This window comes from Sus scrofa, chromosome 9 (assembly GCF_054392235.1).
Source record: "Sus scrofa isolate SSC_HxYL_T2T_F1_AM1 chromosome 9, Sscrofa_HxYL_maternal_Yorkshire_Landrace_v2.0, whole genome shotgun sequence".
Taxonomy (NCBI): domain Eukaryota; kingdom Metazoa; phylum Chordata; class Mammalia; order Artiodactyla; family Suidae; genus Sus; species Sus scrofa.
In genome coordinates this window covers 39,482,427-39,503,014 of record NC_139391.1, presented here as the reverse complement: position 1 = coordinate 39,503,014, position 20,588 = coordinate 39,482,427, and the positions used below count along the sequence as shown (strand labels likewise).

Here is a 20,588-nt window from a genome sequence, read left to right as displayed (position 1 = left end):
GATCTGGTGTTGCCATGGCTGTGGCGCCTGCAGCTGCAGTTCTCATTTGACCCCTAGTCTAGACACTTCCATATGCCACAGCTGTGACTCTAAAAAGAAAACAAAAAAAACAAAATAAAATTCTCTCAATTTTATCTTGGGTACAGACTATATGGGTGTGGACCACCAGTCTATACATTTATATCTTCACACTGTTACCTCTTGTTTATAAGGCTGCTTTCAGAGAATTATGAAAAAGTAGACTGTGCATTAGCATGCTCCTTATAATTGTTAGGGCTGGTCTAACTGCTATAGTGAGTAGACCCCAAAACACATGCTAATTCAAACACAACAAAAGTTTATCGTTCATGAAGCAAAACTGGATGAGCAAAGAAGTCAGCACGTGGCCCTGTTCCATGCAGGCAGTCTTTACTACCGTCAGTGGGTTAAGTAAAGGTGGTAAAGGAAAGAAAACCCTGAAGGTTGTCGCCATTCTAGCCAGACGGTTCTAGCCAGACAGAAGGGGGAAAAAAGCTAAGAGGAGCCCCCTCTCCCAATGCCCCGAGAGGTGTTTATGGGCCAGGCCTAGAGAAGCGGCACACTTAGTTAAGGCTCAGGCACATACCATGCCATCAATGTAAGGGAGGCCAAGAAACAGTTGAGCTGTAGGTCCAGGAAGAAGAGGAAACTGGATTTTTGGTGATCAGCTAGTAGTCTCTGCCATACTCTGCCACGTAATTTCTTCACAATGGGACTCTTTACCAAGTACTTCCCAGAAATATAATGATGACTTTCACAACTGTACAGCACTTTTAAATTTTACTTTCACATATTTTATCTCATTTACTTCTCAGTTTTTTGAAGTAAATGGAACAAGCAGTACACTGTGAGTTATTGAAACTTAGGCTTAAAAGATGTTACATAATCTACAAAGTCCTAAATAAAGCTCAAGTGAATTCATGGGGAAAAGCCACAGGTCTTCAAACTCCAAGTTCCATCTTTTCATTCGTCAAAGAGACGATTTACTCACATGTTTACTGAGCACCTGCTGTATGCATGGAATTATACCCAGGACACAAAAATGAAGAAAATCTGATTCCTACCTTCAAAGAACTTAACAGGTCTCTTAGAATAAGGAGAACAGATTTTGGAACACAAATTTTACGAACAAAAACCCCTGCATTTAGGGATTTCCCCAATGGTGTACAAAATTCTGAACTTACAAAAGGGTTGTGCTCCACAAAGTCATTTTATTTTTTTATTTTCATTTGTTGGTCTTTTTTTGCCTTTTCTAGGGCTGTTCCTGCAGCATACGGAGGTTCCCAGGCTAAGGGTCTAATCACAGCTACAGCTGCCGACCTACACCACAGCCACAGCAACGCCAGATCTGAGCCGCATCTGCAACCTACACCACAGCTCACGGCAATGCAGGATCCTTAAGCCACTGAGCAAGGCCAGGGATCAAACCTGCAACCTCATGGTTCCTAGTCAGATTCGTTAACCACTATGCCAAGACGGGAACTCCCACCAGTTCACTTTAAAGATAGCTATGAGCTTAGATTTCTGGGAGCTTCCTCTCTGCACTCCTTCTCTACTTAGTTCTGAGTATAGTACCAAGGACAAAATCTGCATGGTCACAACAAAGTCAATCAAGAGACTATATCAACGGATCCTTTCTTTGTTGTTCATCTAAATTATTCTACTCTCTAATTCCCAATTATGCATGTAATATCTTAAAAATACTTCAGTGAACTTACATGGTGATAAAAACTATTTTTTTCTGCCAAGACACAAAATGAAGGTTTCCTATACAACTTGGGAGACCATAATGGATAAACTAGAATAATTACTATGAAGCTAAATCCCATGTAAAGTAGCCACACAATATTCAACTTCATAACTTATAAAGATCAAAAAGTAAACACTCTTGAGAGGTAAAGTTAAATGAGATGACCACTTTTATATATTTCTAGTAGGAATATAAAATAGGTTATAGTTTTTCTGGAAGGTAAATTGGCGATCTTTACCAAGAACCTTAAAAATCATCCATCCTATTTAACCTAAGGTTTCTACTTCTGAGAAATTATTTGTAGGAAATAATCTGAAATGATTAAAGATTTACGTGTAAATATATTCAGGAGTATTCCTTATAATGTAAAAAAATAGAAACAACTGGGAAATAATTACATGATTTATGGTAAGTCTATATTATGATTATTACAAGCTAGTAAGACAGTTCCTTTTAATAATATGGAGAAATTACAAGACTAAAATATTAAATTAAAAAAAAATCAAGATACCATCCAGTCTCACACACAAGGTATGTATAGAAAAAGACCAATAAAAACTAGATATAAATATGACAAAAATGTTATCAGTGGGTGAAAAAAATCATGAATTATTTTCCCAATTTACTTTTCAGTGCAATTTTTCTTCAATGAGCATGAATTACTTTCTGAATATTAAAAAAAATGAAATGGAGTTGTATTTGCTATATATGCTAACTGCTCCATCTGAAAAATATTAAATTCATTTTCTTATTTTCCAAATTCTCTATAAAATGGCTATATTATTTAATAAGATTTAAATATTAATTATAAAAACTATATACATAGAAATGTTTCCAACAGTGTTAAGCAAAAAAAAAAAAAAAAAAAGGAAAGTAACAACTATGTAAGATACAAGTTTTCAAGGAAGACTAAATGAAACCATGTTATGCTGATCGATAAAATGGACTTTTGCATTTTTCAAATCATAACTTAATGGTAACAGTACACTTCTTGATAATTTTATAAAAATTATTTCACTTCTCATAAAAGAAATATTAATCTCATGCACTTAAAGCAACCACACATAAAATTGGCTTTGGGGGACTTTCTAAAGAAATAACACAATAAGAGCAATTCTTCTAATAAAAAAATCAGAAGGGATTAACATGTTTTCTCAGGTAATACTTGCTTCAGTCCTATTTATTAATACACTAATTCTTACAATATCCTTCTGAAGTATCAAGTAGCAAAACTCTTACCATTTAATTAGATCTTTGAAAATAAAAAACAAACACAACTTTCCAAGCTCAAACATCAAATTATAGGTGGAATCAGAACATACCAACCTATCATTTGATTGAACAGTGATTGTGACTGAGTGGTCTACAATGAAAGGATTTCGAGAGCAGCAGAAGTTGGAGTCCCATTTTGTGGCCCAGCAGTTACCAAACCTAGTGACTAGCATCCATGAAGAAATGGTTTGATCCCTGACAGCACTCAGTGGGTTAAGGATCCAGCGTTGCCATGAGCTGTGGTGTAGGCTGCAGACGCAGCTCAGATCTGGTGTGGCTGTGGCTGTGGCTGGCAGCTATAGCTCTGATTCGACCCCTAGCCTGGGAATCTCCATATGCTGTGGGTACGGCTCTAAAAAGACAAAAAGACCAAAAAAAAAAAAAAAAAAAAAAAGAAAAGAAAAGAAGTCAGTAGCAAAAGTGACATGGACTTCTCTAGTTACCCTTTAAGAATGAATAAAGTCAACTTTTTTTACAATTTAAAACTTGACTTTTAAAATTTAAGAATTTATACAATAATAAATCCTCATTAAAACTTAATCTGACTTTTATAATGATTAAGTTAAAGAGATTGGAGGAGAAGTAAATGTGACACTTTTTTTTTTTTTTTAAACAGCTGCACCTGTGGCATGTGGAAGTTCCCAGGCTAGGGGTTGAACAATCAGGGCCTCAGCTGAGCCCTATGCCACAGCAACTCCAGATCCAAGCTACATCTGCAACCTACTCCACAGTTTAGGCAATTTGAGGCAACGCTGGATCCTTAACCCACTGAGCAAGACCAGAGATGGAACCCATATCCTGACAGAGACAACATCAGGTCTTTAACCTGCTGGGCCACAACAGGAATTTTTAGAACCAGAAAAACTGAACTGAGTATTTTTAATACTATAAAAGAAGTGATTAAAAACAATCTCCTATCTTAAAGATTACTTTAAACAAATCAACAAAGAAGACAACTCAATAAAAAAATGAGCCAAGGGACAAAAGGCAATTCACAAATGTAAACAGTCATCTTATTAAAAACCGTGTAATCAAAGTAAGCCAAAGAAATGCAAATTCAAATAAAAAACACTGTTTTCCCCTTTCAAACTGGGAAAGATGTATACAAATAATACTCTTGGTAAATATGCATTCTTCCTGATGAAAATTATTAGATACTCCTTTTTTGGAAGGTAATTTGGCATCTCATGCCATCAGATATAGATGTAAGGACATTCTCCTTGACCCAAGAATTCCACTGCTATGTGTTATCTTGAGGAAATAATCAGATAGATGCACAAAGATGTATATACAGGAATGCTCTCTGGAACATTAGAAAGAAAAACAGTAAGAGAGAAAAATAATCTAAATGTTAAATAATAGGAAACTGATTAAATAAAATAGTCATATATAAAGATACTATTTAACCATGCTTTAGACTTTTTTAAAAAAAAACACTTGGGGAAATGTCAATAACACATTAAGTAACAAATATATATTATATGTATAGATGGTGCCAATGTTATTAAATACATATGAAACACATGTGAAGAGCTAAGAGGACATGAACCAAATATTAACAGAGGTTGTCTCTTGGTGTGGATGGCAGAATTAAAATAAGAATGTTTATTTTCCTCTTTAAGCTTTTCACGGATGTCTACAAAAAGCATGTAGTTTTTTTTAATTGGGAAAAATGACAAACACTATGTTTACTTTAAAGAAGAACTTAAAAACAAATTTTAGCATCAATTTTTGGTTTAATTCATCCAATATTCATCTCTTAATCTGTTTAAAGTATTTTTTTAATATTTTTTAAAATGAAAAGTTTCTGAGGAAATTCCCAAATGTAAGTGTCTTTCATTCTTCTAATAATCTCAAACCGGATATATGGGCTATTTTTCTTTCGAGGGTAGGAAAGCATTCTCCATAAATGTTCTGTATAAAGGAATTTTTACGTAAATAACTTATTTCCAAAAATATGGAGGCAGACCATAAAAGAGGTACTAGGTATAGTAAAGAAATAAAGATCTCTTAATAATTTCTGGAATCTTTTTGGCTCCAAGGAAATGCATTTGCCATCAGCAGTAGGCCATAAATCAAATATCATCATGTGAATCCAGGAATCAAGGCCAGTTTCAGTTATTTCCAAATAAATGTTTTCTTAATTGCCTGGTGACTGAGACAGAATTTCCCAGTGGAATTAAAAGCAGACTGCATTAAACTCTGTTAAGCATTTCTACAATATAAAAATTTATACAACTCTTAATTTGCATGTTTGTTCTTCCCAACTCCTCCCAAAGAACAGGTCATCTTGAACAACATTTAGCAGAATAATTTGTCAAATTTTTCTTGTCTAGGGTGCCATGAAACTAGAGAACAATTTCTAATAAAGCATTTATGTTTCATGACAAACATAGTATTTATTTAAACACAAATTGAAGATCATGCATAGGCCTGGATGCGAATATTAGTGATTAAGTTATTTAGCAACAATTTTTTCTGTTGCACATAGTACAGCTGCTTCTTGACATCTGGAATATTTCACAGCACAAGATTAATACTAGGACTACTGAGAGGAGTCTTAACATTTTAAATCAAAATATAAAACTCATATGTATTAAAAAATTGAGTTCTCAGAGTTCCCATCGTGGCGCAGTGGTTAACAAATCCAACTAGTAACCATGAGGTTTCGGGTTCGATCCCTGCCCTTGCTCAGTGGGTTAAGGATCTGGCATTGCCGTGAGCTGTGGTGCAGGTCGCAGACGCGGCTTAGATCCTGATTGCTGTGGCTGTGGTGTAGGCTGGCAGCTGCAGCTCTCATTAGACCCCTAGCCTGGGAACCTCCATATGCTGCCAGAGCAGCCCTAGAAATGGCAAAAAGACCCCCACCCCCCAAAAAAATTGAGTTCTCTTCTTCAAGAAATACCATATTCAGGGTGTAATACGCCCTTCTCTTGTTTCTACCTTTGCCCTGAAAATGCAATTTTGATACTTTAACTATTTGGAAGGCTTTAAAAATACTTAGATTTTAATGTAGTAGTTAAAGAATTATGCCTAAATAAATAAAGCCTCCAAATGCACACAGAATGCTTTTCAGTGATTAAAAAAAAAAAAAAAATCACTTTTCAGAATGTCCTTGCTGTCAGTTTTACATTCCAGATTTTCTTTTGCTTTTTTTTTTAAAGGGCTTCACCTGAGGCATAGGGAGGTTCCCAGGCTAGGGTTCAAATCGGAGCTGCAGCTGCCGGCCACAGCCACAGCCACAGCCATGCCAGATCCGAGCCGCATCTGCGACTTACACTGCATCTCATGACAATGCTGGATCCTTAAGCCACTAAGCACTGATCAAACCCTCATCCTCACGGATACTAGTCCGGTTCCTAATCCTCTGAGCCACAACGGGAACTCCCCAGATTTTCTTAATTATAAGTAATACTTACATATCATTTTAGTAAAGTAATTTTCAGAACCTCTGTGAAATATCTTTAAGATTTCACAGACCATACATTCATAAACTCTTTGGCCAAGCAATATATGAGGTATGGTACTGAATACTCAATTATCTGTCAGAGAAAAGGTCTGAAAATAACTAACAATGTATACCTCTGGGTGGTGATACTATAGTTAATTCTTTTCATTTATCCACACTTTAAAGAATGCACAATAATAAACATGATAGATTTGATAATAAAAATAGATTATTCTTTAAAGTAAAAATAATACCTTCTTACTTGGTAATTTCCCTTCTAGGAATTTACCTCCAATTTCTCCTCCCTAAAATAACTGAATATGCAGACAAAGAGATTTATAAATAAATATATATATGCTATTCACTGTAAATTATTATAAGTGAAAACTTTAACATGTATAATGTTAAATAGTAAGAAAGTTAAGTAGAATAGAATTAATCTAGAAGGCAGAACACTACGCAGCTATTAAAAATGTTTTATAAGTTATTTATAATAAGCAAAATGCTTAGGCTATAATAATAAGTGGGAAAAAAGGATGCAACTGATATAAGTGTATCTACCACATGGTCTCATCCATGGGAAAAAATGAATTAAAAAAAAAAAAGACAAGAGGGAAATATGCCATAATGTTAAGAATGATTTATTTTCATTGATGGAGGAATTAAACATGTACTTTTTTGCACATTGTAGTCTTCATATTTTCTACAATAAGACTGTATTTATTTAATAGAAACAAAAAAGTTTAAGGGCACAAATGACTGTTCTAAAATTTTACTTAGATTAAAAAAAAAAAACCAACAAAAAAACCTAGCCATATGCTTAGAAGGAAGAAGTTCTTTGCTAGTGCAGTATTAATAAAACACACTTCTCAAGGACACTCGTAACATAGCAAACTAGCAACCACGACTGCCTAAAATAGTTTAACAGTGTAAATGCTATTATTCTTTTTCCATTATGCTAATTTTATAAAATTAGCTACTCTAATTCATAAATCACAAACCAATACTACAAAGCCTTTACGAAGTATTATATTAGGAAGCCGGATTCTACCACCACCTGCTTTCCCTTTTGTGTGTAAAATTTACATAGAGATCTAACATGACAACACTGCTTCAGATGATGATGCAATTATATTTCTTAAACAATGTTAAGCTATTTGATAGATTAGACCAAGATGAAGATCTCTTTGTCTATGACTTTTTGTCCCCCTACAAGGCAAACAGTCTTGGAACTCCAAAGCTCTGCAGAAAATACATCATTTTTTTGAGTGATACTGGAGAAGAGTCACTTAAAAATAAAAGGGTTCAATTGTTCATCACTAAGATGTTTAAACCCTAAAAATTGCCTGGGCTACAAACTTGGGGAAAAAAAGATACTTAAGTTTTAAAACACACAAACTTACATGGATGTTACTGCATACTATATTGAAGAGGCTTTTCTAAGCTATAAATCTAATCATGATATTTTGCTGATGTTGCTATTTATGCCATATGAATTTCTCTCACTCTAGTTACTGTATATTCAGCAATGAGAACCTCAAATAATATTAAATAACACTTTAAAGTTTCCACTGTTCATATCACTGATAGTATTTGAGATAGCTGTATTTATCAGATACAAATATTTATCCAGTGAATGAGCATAAGTACTGCTTTAAAAATCTCACTAACAAATAGCATACTACAGTAAGAAACACTTCTATCTATGCTCAATTACCACAAAAGTTCACAGAGCAACTTTATAAAACTTGAGATTTACAGGAGCTTTTCTCTTCATTAACTCCTTGCTATTGCCCTCACTCCTCTCATCTTTAATATCTCCAGTCCCACCAAATTACCGCAAACACCCACCTTAAATTCACACTATTTCTTTTTATATGTTAAGAACACTTTCTTTAAAAAAGCAAAGGCAGATAGGATCCATGGACTAGAAATTTAGCTTTTACCTTTAATTATTTTACACACACACCATGCACACAAGTCAGGATGTAAGGACTGTTTCAAGAGCTGACCTGTGTCTTCAATTACAAATGCGTTGATCTCACCGATAACCAAACCACGATACTACTCCACAGTGCCCCCTAGCTCTGCAAGCTGGAACAGCTTAAAAGTAACAGGGTTATTTGAAGTGTTGGTAGTCACTTAGCAGCTCCACTTAGGGGCAGTTCTTAAATAGATACTATATTACCTAAATTTGACCTAATAAGTAACAGCTGACAATTAAATCTTTCGACTAATCCTGATAAGAGCTGATAAGAAAAAAATTTAACCACCCAACAATACACTTCAAAAGTTTCTGTAGAAGCTCTTTGTATCTGTGAAATTTGTTTGATTCTTAGAGTCATTAAGCAAGGACTCATCTAAAAATACACATTTAAAATGTCTTCTTTTCATTTAATTAAAGGGGAATTAACATGGCATTAGGCCACGGTTCTTTAGAGGAATGGAACCAATTTCTTTGTTTTTAAAAATGCTGGAATCAGAGTAAGTAATCTTGCTACGGTCTTATTATTTATCATTACAAACTTAACCTAAATTGCTAACTCTGGTAAATTTGTGAGAGGAAAACTTGTGACCTTGGTCCTGTTGCTAAAAAAATAAGTCAGATTTGGGCTGCCTTAGGATCAGTAGGGGAGGACAAAAAGTGAGAACAACACAATGGCATATACAAGCCCCTTGTTTTTGGAAATGAACTTCTTCACATTAAGCAAAACTTCTACGAACCAGAGCTACAAAAAACTCGTTTTCAAATGTCCTTCAGCTTACACAGCTATTCTGAAAAAGAAACCCTACCTAATTCCATATTCAAACTCTAGTATATTCGCACTAATAAGGGGGAACACTGAATAGGATGAAAACTAGAAGGGAAAAAAACCAAAAACTGAAAAAGGATGAAACTCCAGAACAACTACGATGAGGCAGAGTGGAGTACGTCAAAAATACAAGGTTTTATTCTAAAGAATGGTTTTGTTTCCACCGTTTTTCTAAAGTATTTAATTTGCACATCTTAAAATAGAGACCCTGAGGAGAGCAGCTTGAGGCGGTGAAAGGAAGGGGGGCGGGTTAGGTAAGAACAGAGACTTGCGAGAAAATATGTGCGGTGCATTAGAATGTGCAATGGAGGGGGGATGCTGGCTTCACCGTCAGGAAGCAATCCAGGGCTTTATGAGTAGAGAGGCAGAATCTGATGTGGCTTAAGGACCGCGAATTCACAGCCAGAACACACACCTGGGAAAGGGATAACCTAGGATGAGAAAGACCAACCTATCAACTGTGCAAAGGCAGAGATGACCGTTTCAACCAGCTCTATTGTCTGGAGTATTAGATGGAAATGCCTCGGGCGAGGGATCAAGCTAGCCTGACATCAAATCAGAGACTGTCGGGCAAAAGGAGGGAGAGAAGATGGGCAGTGGCCGTCCCGGCATTCCCGGCCACCGGCCCCCTTTTTCGCGCGGCCCCGGGAGGGGCGCCGCGGTCACAGGGGCCGCGCGGAGCCCCGTCCCGGGAGTCCGAGCGCAGGCGGTCCCCTCTTCGGGGCTGGCGACGTCTCTCTCCGCGCAGCACGGGAGCACAGAGACTTCCCCTCCCACCCCACCCCCAGCTGAAAGCAGGGAAGACGCGGAACTTGGGCTCCAGAGCGGAGGCCACAGACCAGGTCACGGCCCGGGTGGGAGGCCCTGGAAGAAATTCCGTGTGGCCACCGGGGGTGGCCTAGGGAAGGCAAAGCCCCGGCTGGTGGGGGTTCCAAGCGGACGACACTCGGGTCCTGGTGACCCGGCCCCGGTCCCTGCGGCGCTCACCGACCCCTGGACCTCCTGGGTCCTCACACTCCCAGGCCCTCTCGCCTCAGCTAGTGACCCGGCCTCTCGAAGCTCCCCAGCCCCCCGCTGCAGCCCCCCTCTCGGTCAGCAGCTCCTCTCTCGAACCCTCGCCTCGGACGCTCCCGCCGAGCCCCGGGCCGCACCTCCGTCCTGGTGATCCGGTGCCGCCCCAGCTTCACCACGGCGAAGTTGCCCTTGCCCAGCGTGCCCTCGATTTCGTAGAACCCCACCCGGACCGGCCCGCGCTGCAAGTGCCTCGGGCCATCCGCCATGACCATGCTGGGCCCCGCTGCTAGACACGGCGGACTGGAGCGCAGGCTGGCGGGCGGCGGGCTGGCGGAGCGGCTCCACTCGGGCGACGGCCGCTCGGCTCGCTCCTTGCTCAGTCCCTCCCGCTCAGCAGGGCCCAGCCAGGCGCGCGCCGCCGCTGACGTGCGCCGACGTCAGGGGGCCGGGGCAGAGGGGCGGGGGCGGGACCGGGCCTCGATTGGTCACCATGGCGACCGGAGCACCGCCGACGTCGGCGGCGGGCGGCAGGCAGCAGGGTGGTAGGGCAGATGGGCGGGGCCTGGACGGCGCGTTCCTTCCGGGCTCCGGCGCCCTCCGCCGCCTCGCCGCTGCCGGGGGCGGGGTCGCCTCCCGGCCCGCCCAGTTACTTGGCCACCCAGCCGAAGGGCAAGAGCGAGCTCTGGTGGGCGGAGTGGAGGGCTGCAGCGACCTGAGCCGGGCCGGGGTCTTCTTCCGTTGCCGCGGCGTTCTCCACCCACCCGGAGACCTTCCCGCCAAAACCTCTCACCTATGACTACTTTGTGTCCTAAATTTGGCACGGGCAAAGAACTGTGGCTGAGCAATGCATTGCTCACAGGCTCCTTTCTTTTATATCCTTTTCTCATCTGTTTCTATATAAATCCCTCCAAATTTGATGTCTCTGGGGAATCATTCTGACAGCAGCGCGATGCTTATAGATTCACAGAATGTCAGCGTTGAAGAGACCTTGAAGATCACCTAATCCAGGGATTTGGAGCCCGAACCCCTAAAAATATGTCCAAATTTTTGCCTCTTCCAGCTTTGGGAAGATGGGCGATAGCTGTTATTAGATTCCCAAACGTGTTGGTGACCTCGAAAAGGTAAAGAAATACTTTCTAATCCAATTTTTTTTTCAGGTGAGAAATCAACCCCCAGGGAATGAGGGAATTGCCAAAGTCACAAGGTAATACTAGAGTTAGGGTTGCAAATTACCACACCAGTCTTCCATATGGTGATCCAAGGAAACAGGTACAGCATTATTTCCAGACAAGGAGAGGGAAAGTATAAAATGCCCTTGAAAGGTCTTATGCCAGAAAGCAAGATTTTCAAAGAAAGGTAAGGACATGTCAGAAGGAAATCGGATCTAGTTTGAAGTTAACAATCTGGGATAATTTGAGCATCACGAAGGAATAATGGAAATGGGTTTATAACACAATGAATTTTTAAAAAGACTCCATGAGTGCTTACTTATTCTTACAATGTTAAATAAATATACGGGGGAAAAAATGACAGTTCTTCCTGATGGTGGAATGTCAACTAATACACATAGAAGAAATGATGAAATTTCCATTCTATGGAAATCACCATTTTGCAGCCATTCTATGGAAATCACTATTTCGCAACCATTATAGTAATAATTGATTCAGATAGAATTGTCGATAGATGTTGAAATCATTTAGTATGCTAGGGAATGGGATATTTCTAGTCTCAAACTATCCTCAAATTTCTTACTCATTATAAAAGGATAAAAACAGTACTTTCACAGAAGAAAAATGTGACAGATACCACTGTAACCAAATGATCAAAGTTAATGTCACCAATTATGGGATAAAATGACATGTGAGGTACTGAGAAGGATACACTATCTCCGATGTAGTATTTCTGTCAAAAGTACATACTCTGAATTTAATCATAAAGAAATAATCGGAAAAATGCAAATTGAGGAACATTCTACCTAACCACTGGCCTGGATCAGTGCCATAAAAGACTGAGGAACTGTTCTTGATTTAAGGGATTAAAGAGACATGTCACCAAAGGCAATGTGTGACCGTAGTTGGGAGAAAAGTGCTATAAAGGAATATTTTCAGGACAAATGTTAAAATTTACATATGGATTGCATATTAGATCATAGTATTATTTAAATGTTAAGCTTCTTGAATTATATAATTGTGCTGTGGTTACAAAAAAGAATACCCTTATTAAGAGATACATACTGAAGTATTTAGGGATAAAATTTTGATATATGCAACTTGCTCTCAAATGGTTTAGCAAAGATGAATGAGGCAAATGTGACAAAATGTGAAACCTAGATAAAGGGTATATGGTAGTTCATTGCATTGTTCTTGGACTTTTTCCGTAGTTTTCATTTTTTCTTTTCTTTTTACAGCCAAACCTGTAGCATATGGTAGTTCCCAGGCCAGGGGTTGAATTGGAGCTGCAGCTGCAGCCTAAGCTACAGCCATGGCAACACCTGATCTGAGCCACATCTACAACCTACACCACCGCTGGTGGCAATGCTGGATCCTTAACACGGAGCGATGCCAGGGATTGAACCCTCCTCCTCATGAATACTAGTCGAGTTCGTTACCACTGAGACACAGTGGGAACACCTGTAGCTTTAATTTTTTAAATAGAAATTAATATATGTATAATTAATATATATTTGTGAATGTATAATATTATTTTATTTTATTAATCTTATTGAATTATTTTAATGTATTTTATATTTTCTGTGTAGGATTGTCTGGCTCTTGGGACCTCCACCTGCTCACTTGACTCTCTGCTTCAGCCCTTCACTCTCCCCAAGCAATACCTTATTCTACTGTGAGTTATGTTGTTTATAAAAGTGAGGAGGGAATCGGGGGGAGCGTTATAAGACTGATGAGATTTCTGAATTTCTGGATTGTTGGGAGTAGGATATGAGCGTTCATCTAAGTAGACTGTTAGCCCACATTTGTACACCAGTTCAAAAGTAGTTCCCTTATATTTATCTGAATTCCTTTTTCTATGGTTTTGTCTTATTTCCTCTTTTGAGAAGATTTTTGTTTCCTGTGGTTAGATATCTTTGACTTCAAGAAGTACTAATTCTAGTAATTAAAATAAAATAAAATGTCCCCCCCAAATAGTTCCCATAACATTTTTCCAGTTAGATTAATGTGTTTTAATTGCTTGGGAATGGGTTCCTTGGGGAATGTGATGAAAAGCTACTTACTTAAGAACTAGAAAATACATACGGAGACCCACTGGAGCTAACAATCTCCTTCGAAGTACATCTTTTGGATAGAAATTCAGACTCATTTCGGATTATTTTAATGAGATAACCAGGTCAACTACCTCCTTGTGCAACCTGGGAATAAGACTTCATTTAGGGGAGTTCCCTTAGTGGCTCAGTGGTTAAGGAACCCAACTAGGATCCATGAGGATTTGGGTTCGATCCCTGGCCTCACTCAGTTGGCTAACAATCTGGCATTGCTGTGGGCTGTGGTGTAGGTCGCAGACGTGGCTCGGATCTGGCGTGGCTGTGGCTGTGGTGTAGGCTGTCAGCCGCAGCTTCGATTCGACCCTTAGCCTGGGAGCTTCCATTTGCCGCAGGTGCGGCCCTAAAAAGCAAAAAAGCAAAAAAAAAAAAAAAAAAAAAGACTTCACTTGGGGCCAGAAAGAAGTGAAAGGATTTTCAGGGAGTAGCAAAAGGTTTCTGGCAAACCAGAGTTCAGTGTGAGGGTGCTGAGTGTCTAGAGGTTAGAGAAAGAGGGACCAGAGGTGGGGGAGGGGGAGGGGGAAGAGTTGGGCCAAAAATCTTGACCACTTGAAAATGCAGCAGTGATGCCACCAAAAATTACTGGTCAGTTGTCAATGTAATCCCAAAGAAATACATGTGGACTAAGTTAAAATATTGCAGCTTTGGAATCCATAATCGTCTCTGGTTCCTCAGTCTACAAAATCTACTCCTCCCTCTGTCATTTCAACCCTGTATGTCTCTTATGTGCTTTTGCCTCCATTAGTTGCTAAGTATATACATTTTAGTAATTAGTATTATCCAAGTCTTGCTTTCCTCTCCCCCTTTTTTTCTCTTTTTCCTCTTCTTTCCTCTTTCTCTTTCCCTACCCCACCTCCTACTGCCCACATGCACACATATCACCACCACCCTGCCCCTCAGGAAAAAGAATAAAAGGAAGAAGGGAGAAAGAGAAGATAAAAGAGGCTTCATACAATTTGCATCTTTTTTTTTTTTTTCCGTGTCCAAGGCATGTGAAAGTTCCTAGGCCAGGGATCGCATCCACGCCAAAGGAGCAACCAAAGCCATTGCAGTGATAAGACCAGATACTTAACCTGCTGTGCTTTAGATAACTCCCACATTTTCCATCTTTTTCATCTCCAGTTTTTTTTTTTTATTGGTAAGGTAGAATGCTCTAGTCACTAGATTTCCTGTTTGCTTGGCCTTTAAAATGCAGCATTCCCAGCTAAGACTGTGAGTTCACTGTACTTGCCATTGAGTTGATTTCAAAATTCTAAGATAACACTTCAAAAAGCAAAAGGGTATACACATAGAAAGAATTAAGAAAACGGTGACATTCTGGGTAATAATTAATTCTATAACATACCTAGAGTAAAAATAGATTTGGAATGAAAACGTGGAATGGGGAGTGGAGTTAGCACAGAGATAGTAAAAGAGTGATCTAAAATGTGAGGAAAGAAAACTTCATGGATCACAGTGTTGTACATATTTTGCTGAAGCAGATCCCATGAACTTGAAAAACAAAATAGGTACCATATGTTTCTTTGATCACGAACAACATCTGCATTTATACTGTTTTACCATTTCAGGACTGAATGAAAGACAAGACATTGGTAGGCTCAGGCTTGAATTTAGAATTAGTTCAAATAGAAAATTGGTGAAATCTTTATTAAATGACTTTGCTTAGGAAATAAAAGCTGGGATGAATACTTTGCTTTTTATATTAAAAAAGACAGAAAGTACATCAGAAAATCCAAATAAATCACTAGCCTGTGCCAATTTCAAGTGCTTATTATTATTATAAAACACAGGTATCCCTGAAATATGTATCAATCTGTCATGTTAATGAACCTGCAGGGGCCACTATGTTTAAAGTACCATTATGAAAGTAAACTAGACATGATTTATTGGAGACATTATTTAAAGACAACTTTTTAGTTCCTTTAAAGGATGGGTAACCATGCCCTTGTTTTGATTTTTTAAGTGTAGTTTTAGCTGTGATGGGTCTTTTATAAGTGAAGAATGTGTGGGTCTCTAAACTTTTGAAATAATTTCAAATATTTTGTATCTCCCCCCAGATACCCCAGATAACAGATTTCTTTAGGATCTTAAATTTTAAAGGGACCTTAGAATCGTATGAGATCATGTTCCCACCTGATACAGAAATCCCTATAGACACTTGACAGATGCATAGAGACTTGATTTACCTCATCATGCTTCATCGTACGTAATCTATGTGAGACAGTTCATCTCAGTAGAAAATATTTCCTCATATTGGCTTAATAGCTGTTTCTTTATGACCTCTGTCCACAGGTTTAGGTCTTTTCCCTGGTGCAAGACATTGCAAACAGACACATACCTGTTGTCGTATTCTTTTTTCAGTTCTCCAGGCAAAACATTCCTAAATTTACTGTCTAGCTTACTGTTTCTAGCTCTCTGACTTTTCTTCTTGTGCTTCACTGTACTCTGGTTTGTCAAGGTCTCTCTTAAAATACTGTCCTTTAAACTAAGTACATTAGCCCAGGTGTAATCTAAGGAGTGTAGAATACTGGCCAGACACAAATTCAGCCAAAGATTGGGCTAGCTTTCTTTTTAGCATCCATAGCCTACAGTTAACAGTAAAGCCAACTACAAGCTCTGAGTCTTTTAAAATAGCAATTATTGTTACCATTTTCTTGAGCAGTTGCTTTTTAAGAAATGTAAATGGAAGAGTTCCCTGGTGGCCTAGAGGGTAAAGGAGCCAGCATGCTGCTGCTGCTGCTGTGGCATGGGGTTGATCCCTGGCCCGGGAACCGCCACATGCTGTGGGTGCGGCCAAAAAAATGTAAATGGAAATTTTGATAGTTAAAATGTCGTCTTGTTGATTTTGCTTCTTGTTCCAGATAATAGAATTGTTTTGATTCTTCACTCTTCACTTATCATGTTACCTAATCCTAGTTCTCTGAACCATGTGCAAATTCTACCAGCATGCTTCTATATCTTTATTGCAACTATTATTCTCTGTATCACTACTCCTTGTACAAGTGTGTGGCTCATAAAGGTTCATGACTGGACTGGTAAACTAGTAAATAGGGCAAAGCCTGGACCAGCATTGTAGAGCTTGTCACTGGACATCTTCTAGTTTGGCTTCTGACAATTTATGGGTCAACATTCATTTGATTTGGTTTTTCATGTAACCATGCGTTCCAGAAAGATTCTTTGTCTAATGCTGCTGGGGTAAAATTTTATTTTATTTTATTTTACTTAAATTTTATTAGGGTATAGTTGGTTTACAGTGTTATTAGCTTCAGGCTTATAGCAAAGTGAATCAGTTATGCATATACATATATCTATTCTTTTTTCCCATATAGATTATTACAGAATGTTGAGTAGACCTCCCTGTGCTACACAGTAGGTTCTGGTTAGGTATCTACCCTATACATAGTAGTATGCATGTGCCAACCCCATCCTCCCAATTTATCCCTTCCCCTAATGGGGTAAGATTTTAAAGATGGTCCTCAATGTTCTAATACTAATGTTTCAATGTCTAAGCTACTCTACTCTCAATTACTTTCCCTTTAGTTCATTGCTTTCTGTTATTGAGGCATTTTATTAATCTTCCCTAACCCCACGAGATTGTGAACTTCTTTGAGGTCATTTTTAAAATTCCTTAACTTTTCAGCAGCATTCAACAAATGCAGTTGACTTATTTTTTTGGACTCCACCCATGGCAGGCAGAAATTCCTGGGCCAGGGATGGAATCTGAGCCACAGCAGTAACCCAAGCCACAGCAATGACAATGCTGAGTCCTTAACTGTTAGGCTACCACGGAATTGCACAAGAAATGCAGTTTAGTTTGACATTTCTTACATTCATTTGCCAGGCACTATGGTGGGCAGTGGGAATACCAGTGTGAATAAGGCACAGCAGTTTCTGTCCTTGAGAATTTTTGTTTAGAACGGAAGCTCTGAAATCTGATAGCTGAGGTGTGCATTGTGGGTCTACTACGTCCTAGCTGGTGACCTTGGGAAAGTTTCTAACTCTTCTCTGCCTCAATTTTTCATCTGTTAAATAGTGTTGGAGATAGCACCCACCTCAGAGGATTATTGAGAGGAGGATAGATATGTAAACAAATACTTATAACTTAAAGAAGTGAGACTAAGATAAGAGGCCTGCACAGAGAGCTCATAGGAGAGGCGATTAGCTCAGTTTAAGGGTCAAAGAGAGGCTTCCAAAAGATGAAGCTTGAGCAGAGTTATAAAGGCCTGCTAAGGGTGAGCCAGCTGAAAAAAGATGGGGCAAGCATTGAAGTAGAAATGGCATGAGCAATGGTCCCGGAGGTATGAGGAGACAAGATGAGCTCAGGTAACTACCATTGGTTGTGAAGGTCAAGACTCAGTGGTGAGAGTGTCCACAGAGAAAATGGAAGCATACATGGGACCAGGTCATGAAGAGATCCCTCTTCCTTTTTTAGCCAGACTGCTGCTCCTAAACCCCTCCAAAGAGAAATTCTGAAGTCACAACCGGGCAGGGAACTGCTGGAGCAGTGGGTTCCAACTGTGGCAGCAATGATACACAAGGGATGGAAGAGAGAGAGATGTGATGATTGCTACCACGTTTTTGACAGGAGTGAACAGATGCAATCAGTTACTGAGAGCTTACCATGTGCCATTCGCTCCGCTGGGCACTGAACATCCAGAAGTGGGTGAGATAAGGACCCAGCCCTCAAAGAGCATGTAATCAATTTCATTCAGATGTTTAGTCTTATTTCTCTAATATATATGAAGCTACTCAGAGAGCCTATTAAATCATTTGCAGAAATCAATCAGTATTATGCCTGTGTATTGGAGCAAAATGAGTTGTGCTGGAAGTCAGATATTCTGCCTTGCCATTTACAAGCCCTGGATTCATAATTCTGGAGGCTGGTAAGGAGATCTAGGCTGAAAACTTAGAGACTGAGTACTGACCTTTGAAGTCCCCAGGGTGTGGAAGGTATCACGCAATGGGAATATCAAGAGTGAAGGAAAAGATGTTGCAGCTTCTTATTGCCTTCTGCTAGTCTAAGAGCCTGTTACTTACAGCTCAGGAGATAAACCCACAGATTTATGGGGCCTGGTTTTGAGTTTTTGCCATTATGACTCATCTCTTAAGGGAATAAACCTTACAAGTAAGTAGTCATTTTTTTTCTAATCCTCAGTCTGGGAAAGTGTGTTATGTTATGGAAACTGACACCATGTTAGCCTTGAATTTACTAGTGGACCTGTTCTTTTTGGTTTTGTAGGTATATTTTGCGATCTGTGAATATGTAAATTTCAGTGTTTTAATATAATCATATCCAATTTTGGTGACTGAGTTTTAACCTAGTTTTTAGCAGTTACTTTTAGATTAAATGTCTGTTGAATTTAAATTTCTTGTATTTGTAAATACAAAAATTATTTTAAAATTTGCATTTATTTTTGGTATTCAAGACTGAGAAATAGGAGTTCACATTGTGGCTCAGTTGTTAATAAACCTGACTAGTATCCATGGGGATGTGGGTTCGATCTCTGGCCTCGCTTCGTGGGTTAAGGATCTGGCGTTGCCTTGAGTTGTGGTGTAGGTCACAGAGTGGCTTGGATCTGGTGTTGCTGTGGCTGTGATGTAGGATGGCAGCTGCAGCTCAGATTCAACCCCAGCCTGGGAACCTCCATGTGCCGTGGAGTGTGGCCCTAAAAAAAAAAAAAAAGACTGAGACATAGACTCATTTGCTTAGTTCAGTGGCCTAAAGATAGCAAAATACAAAAACAAGGCAGTAAAAATCTCCCCCTTTCCCCGCTCCCCCCCCCCCCCAAAAAAAAGACTGAAGGAGAAGACAGAATCCTCTAGCATTTGTTTAGCACTCACAGGAGTAGGCGAATAGGGGGAAATATCCCTTCCTACCAAGGAGAGGCCAGAGAAATAAAAGGAGAATAGATTAAGGGGAAAAATATTTTTTTAATATAGGGAAAAGAGAGTTTTTAGGTGGAAAATTTCAACAAGGAGGGAGAACTTTCAATCCCTCAAAAGATGTCAAGCAAGATAAAGATGAAAAGAATTCATTGGATTTAGTCATGAAGAGATAATTGGTGATCTTTGCAGAGGATTTCAGAGTACAGAGGGCGGAATCCAAACAGGAGTGAGTGGGCTGAGGTGAAGAAGAGTGAATGTAGATTGTTCTTTCAAGAAATTTGTCTGCGAAGGAACAAAGATAGAAGGGGATGCAGAGTCAAGAAAAGTTTGCTGTTTCGTTTTCTTTTTTATTCAGTTTTTTATTTATCATTATTATTTTTTTCTGGCCACACCCTGGGCATGCGGAAGTTCCAGGGCCAGGGGTGGAACACGAGCCACAGCTGGGACCCAAGCCAGTGACAACACCCGATCCTTAACCTGTTGTGCCACCAGGGAGCTCCCTGTTTTATTTTTAATTGGTAGAAAGCTGAGAATTTTTAAAAAAAAGCTAGAAGAGAGAAATACTGAAATAAAGGTCAATAGAGATCCTCTGTAGAGGGCAATGAAATCTTAAACGCAAGAGTCAGGAGGTGAGATGCCTCCTTTACTCTTATGCGAGTGGGGGAAGGAAGCAAGGCAAATTTGGCTGCAGGTAAATGGGTAGTTTGCAGTCCAGGAAGTTTACTCTTGCCTCGGTTCCCTCTGTGAAGAAGGAAGCCGGTTATTTGCAGTGAGAGTGGAGGAACAGGAGGGTATAGATGAGATGTGAGTTTGAAACATCTGCTATGAGAATGGGAGAGGAAACTGATTATGACATATAGAAAACTTCCTGAGCAATAAGAAGCTCCAGTTGAGGCAAGAAAACCAGGGGTTGGTAGAAATACCAATCTATGCGGTCCTGGGATTTTTTTGCAACCATGGTTGGTAGCCTGGGTGTCAGATTGATCCAGGGGCTAGAGTTTGCTGGGTGTATCCTACAGAATGTCAAGGGAGTTTAGGATTTGGTGAGAAAGTGACTGAAAACAAGTATCCTGTAGTCTGGAGAGAGAAAAAGTAAAGAAAAGGTATAGA

General features: G+C 39.4%; 2 protein-coding genes across 21 annotated transcripts in view; one reads left to right on the top strand and one right to left on the bottom strand.

Moving 5' to 3' along the window:
* The window catches only part of SIK2 (salt inducible kinase 2), a 131,075-nt gene extending 120,368 nt beyond the window's left edge, over positions 1–10,707 (bottom strand). For all 12 annotated transcript variants that reach the window (XM_084976010.1, XM_084976015.1, XM_084976008.1 and 9 more), the window contains exon 1: positions 10,453–10,707. In XM_084976010.1, coding sequence (XP_084832136.1) covers positions 10,453–10,587 — 135 coding nt within the window. In that variant the 5' untranslated portion in view covers positions 10,588–10,707. The remainder of the gene's footprint in view (positions 1–10,452) is intronic.
* A 252-nt stretch (positions 10,708–10,959) lies between these two features.
* BTG4 (BTG anti-proliferation factor 4) overlaps positions 10,960–20,588 on the top strand; it is a 205,705-nt gene continuing 196,076 nt past the window's right edge. For all 9 annotated transcript variants that reach the window (XR_014815247.1, XR_014815246.1, XR_014815245.1 and 6 more), the window contains exons 1-2: positions 10,960–11,436; positions 13,074–13,159. The gene's annotated coding sequence lies outside the window, so the exon portion shown is untranslated. The remainder of the gene's footprint in view (positions 11,437–13,073; positions 13,160–20,588) is intronic.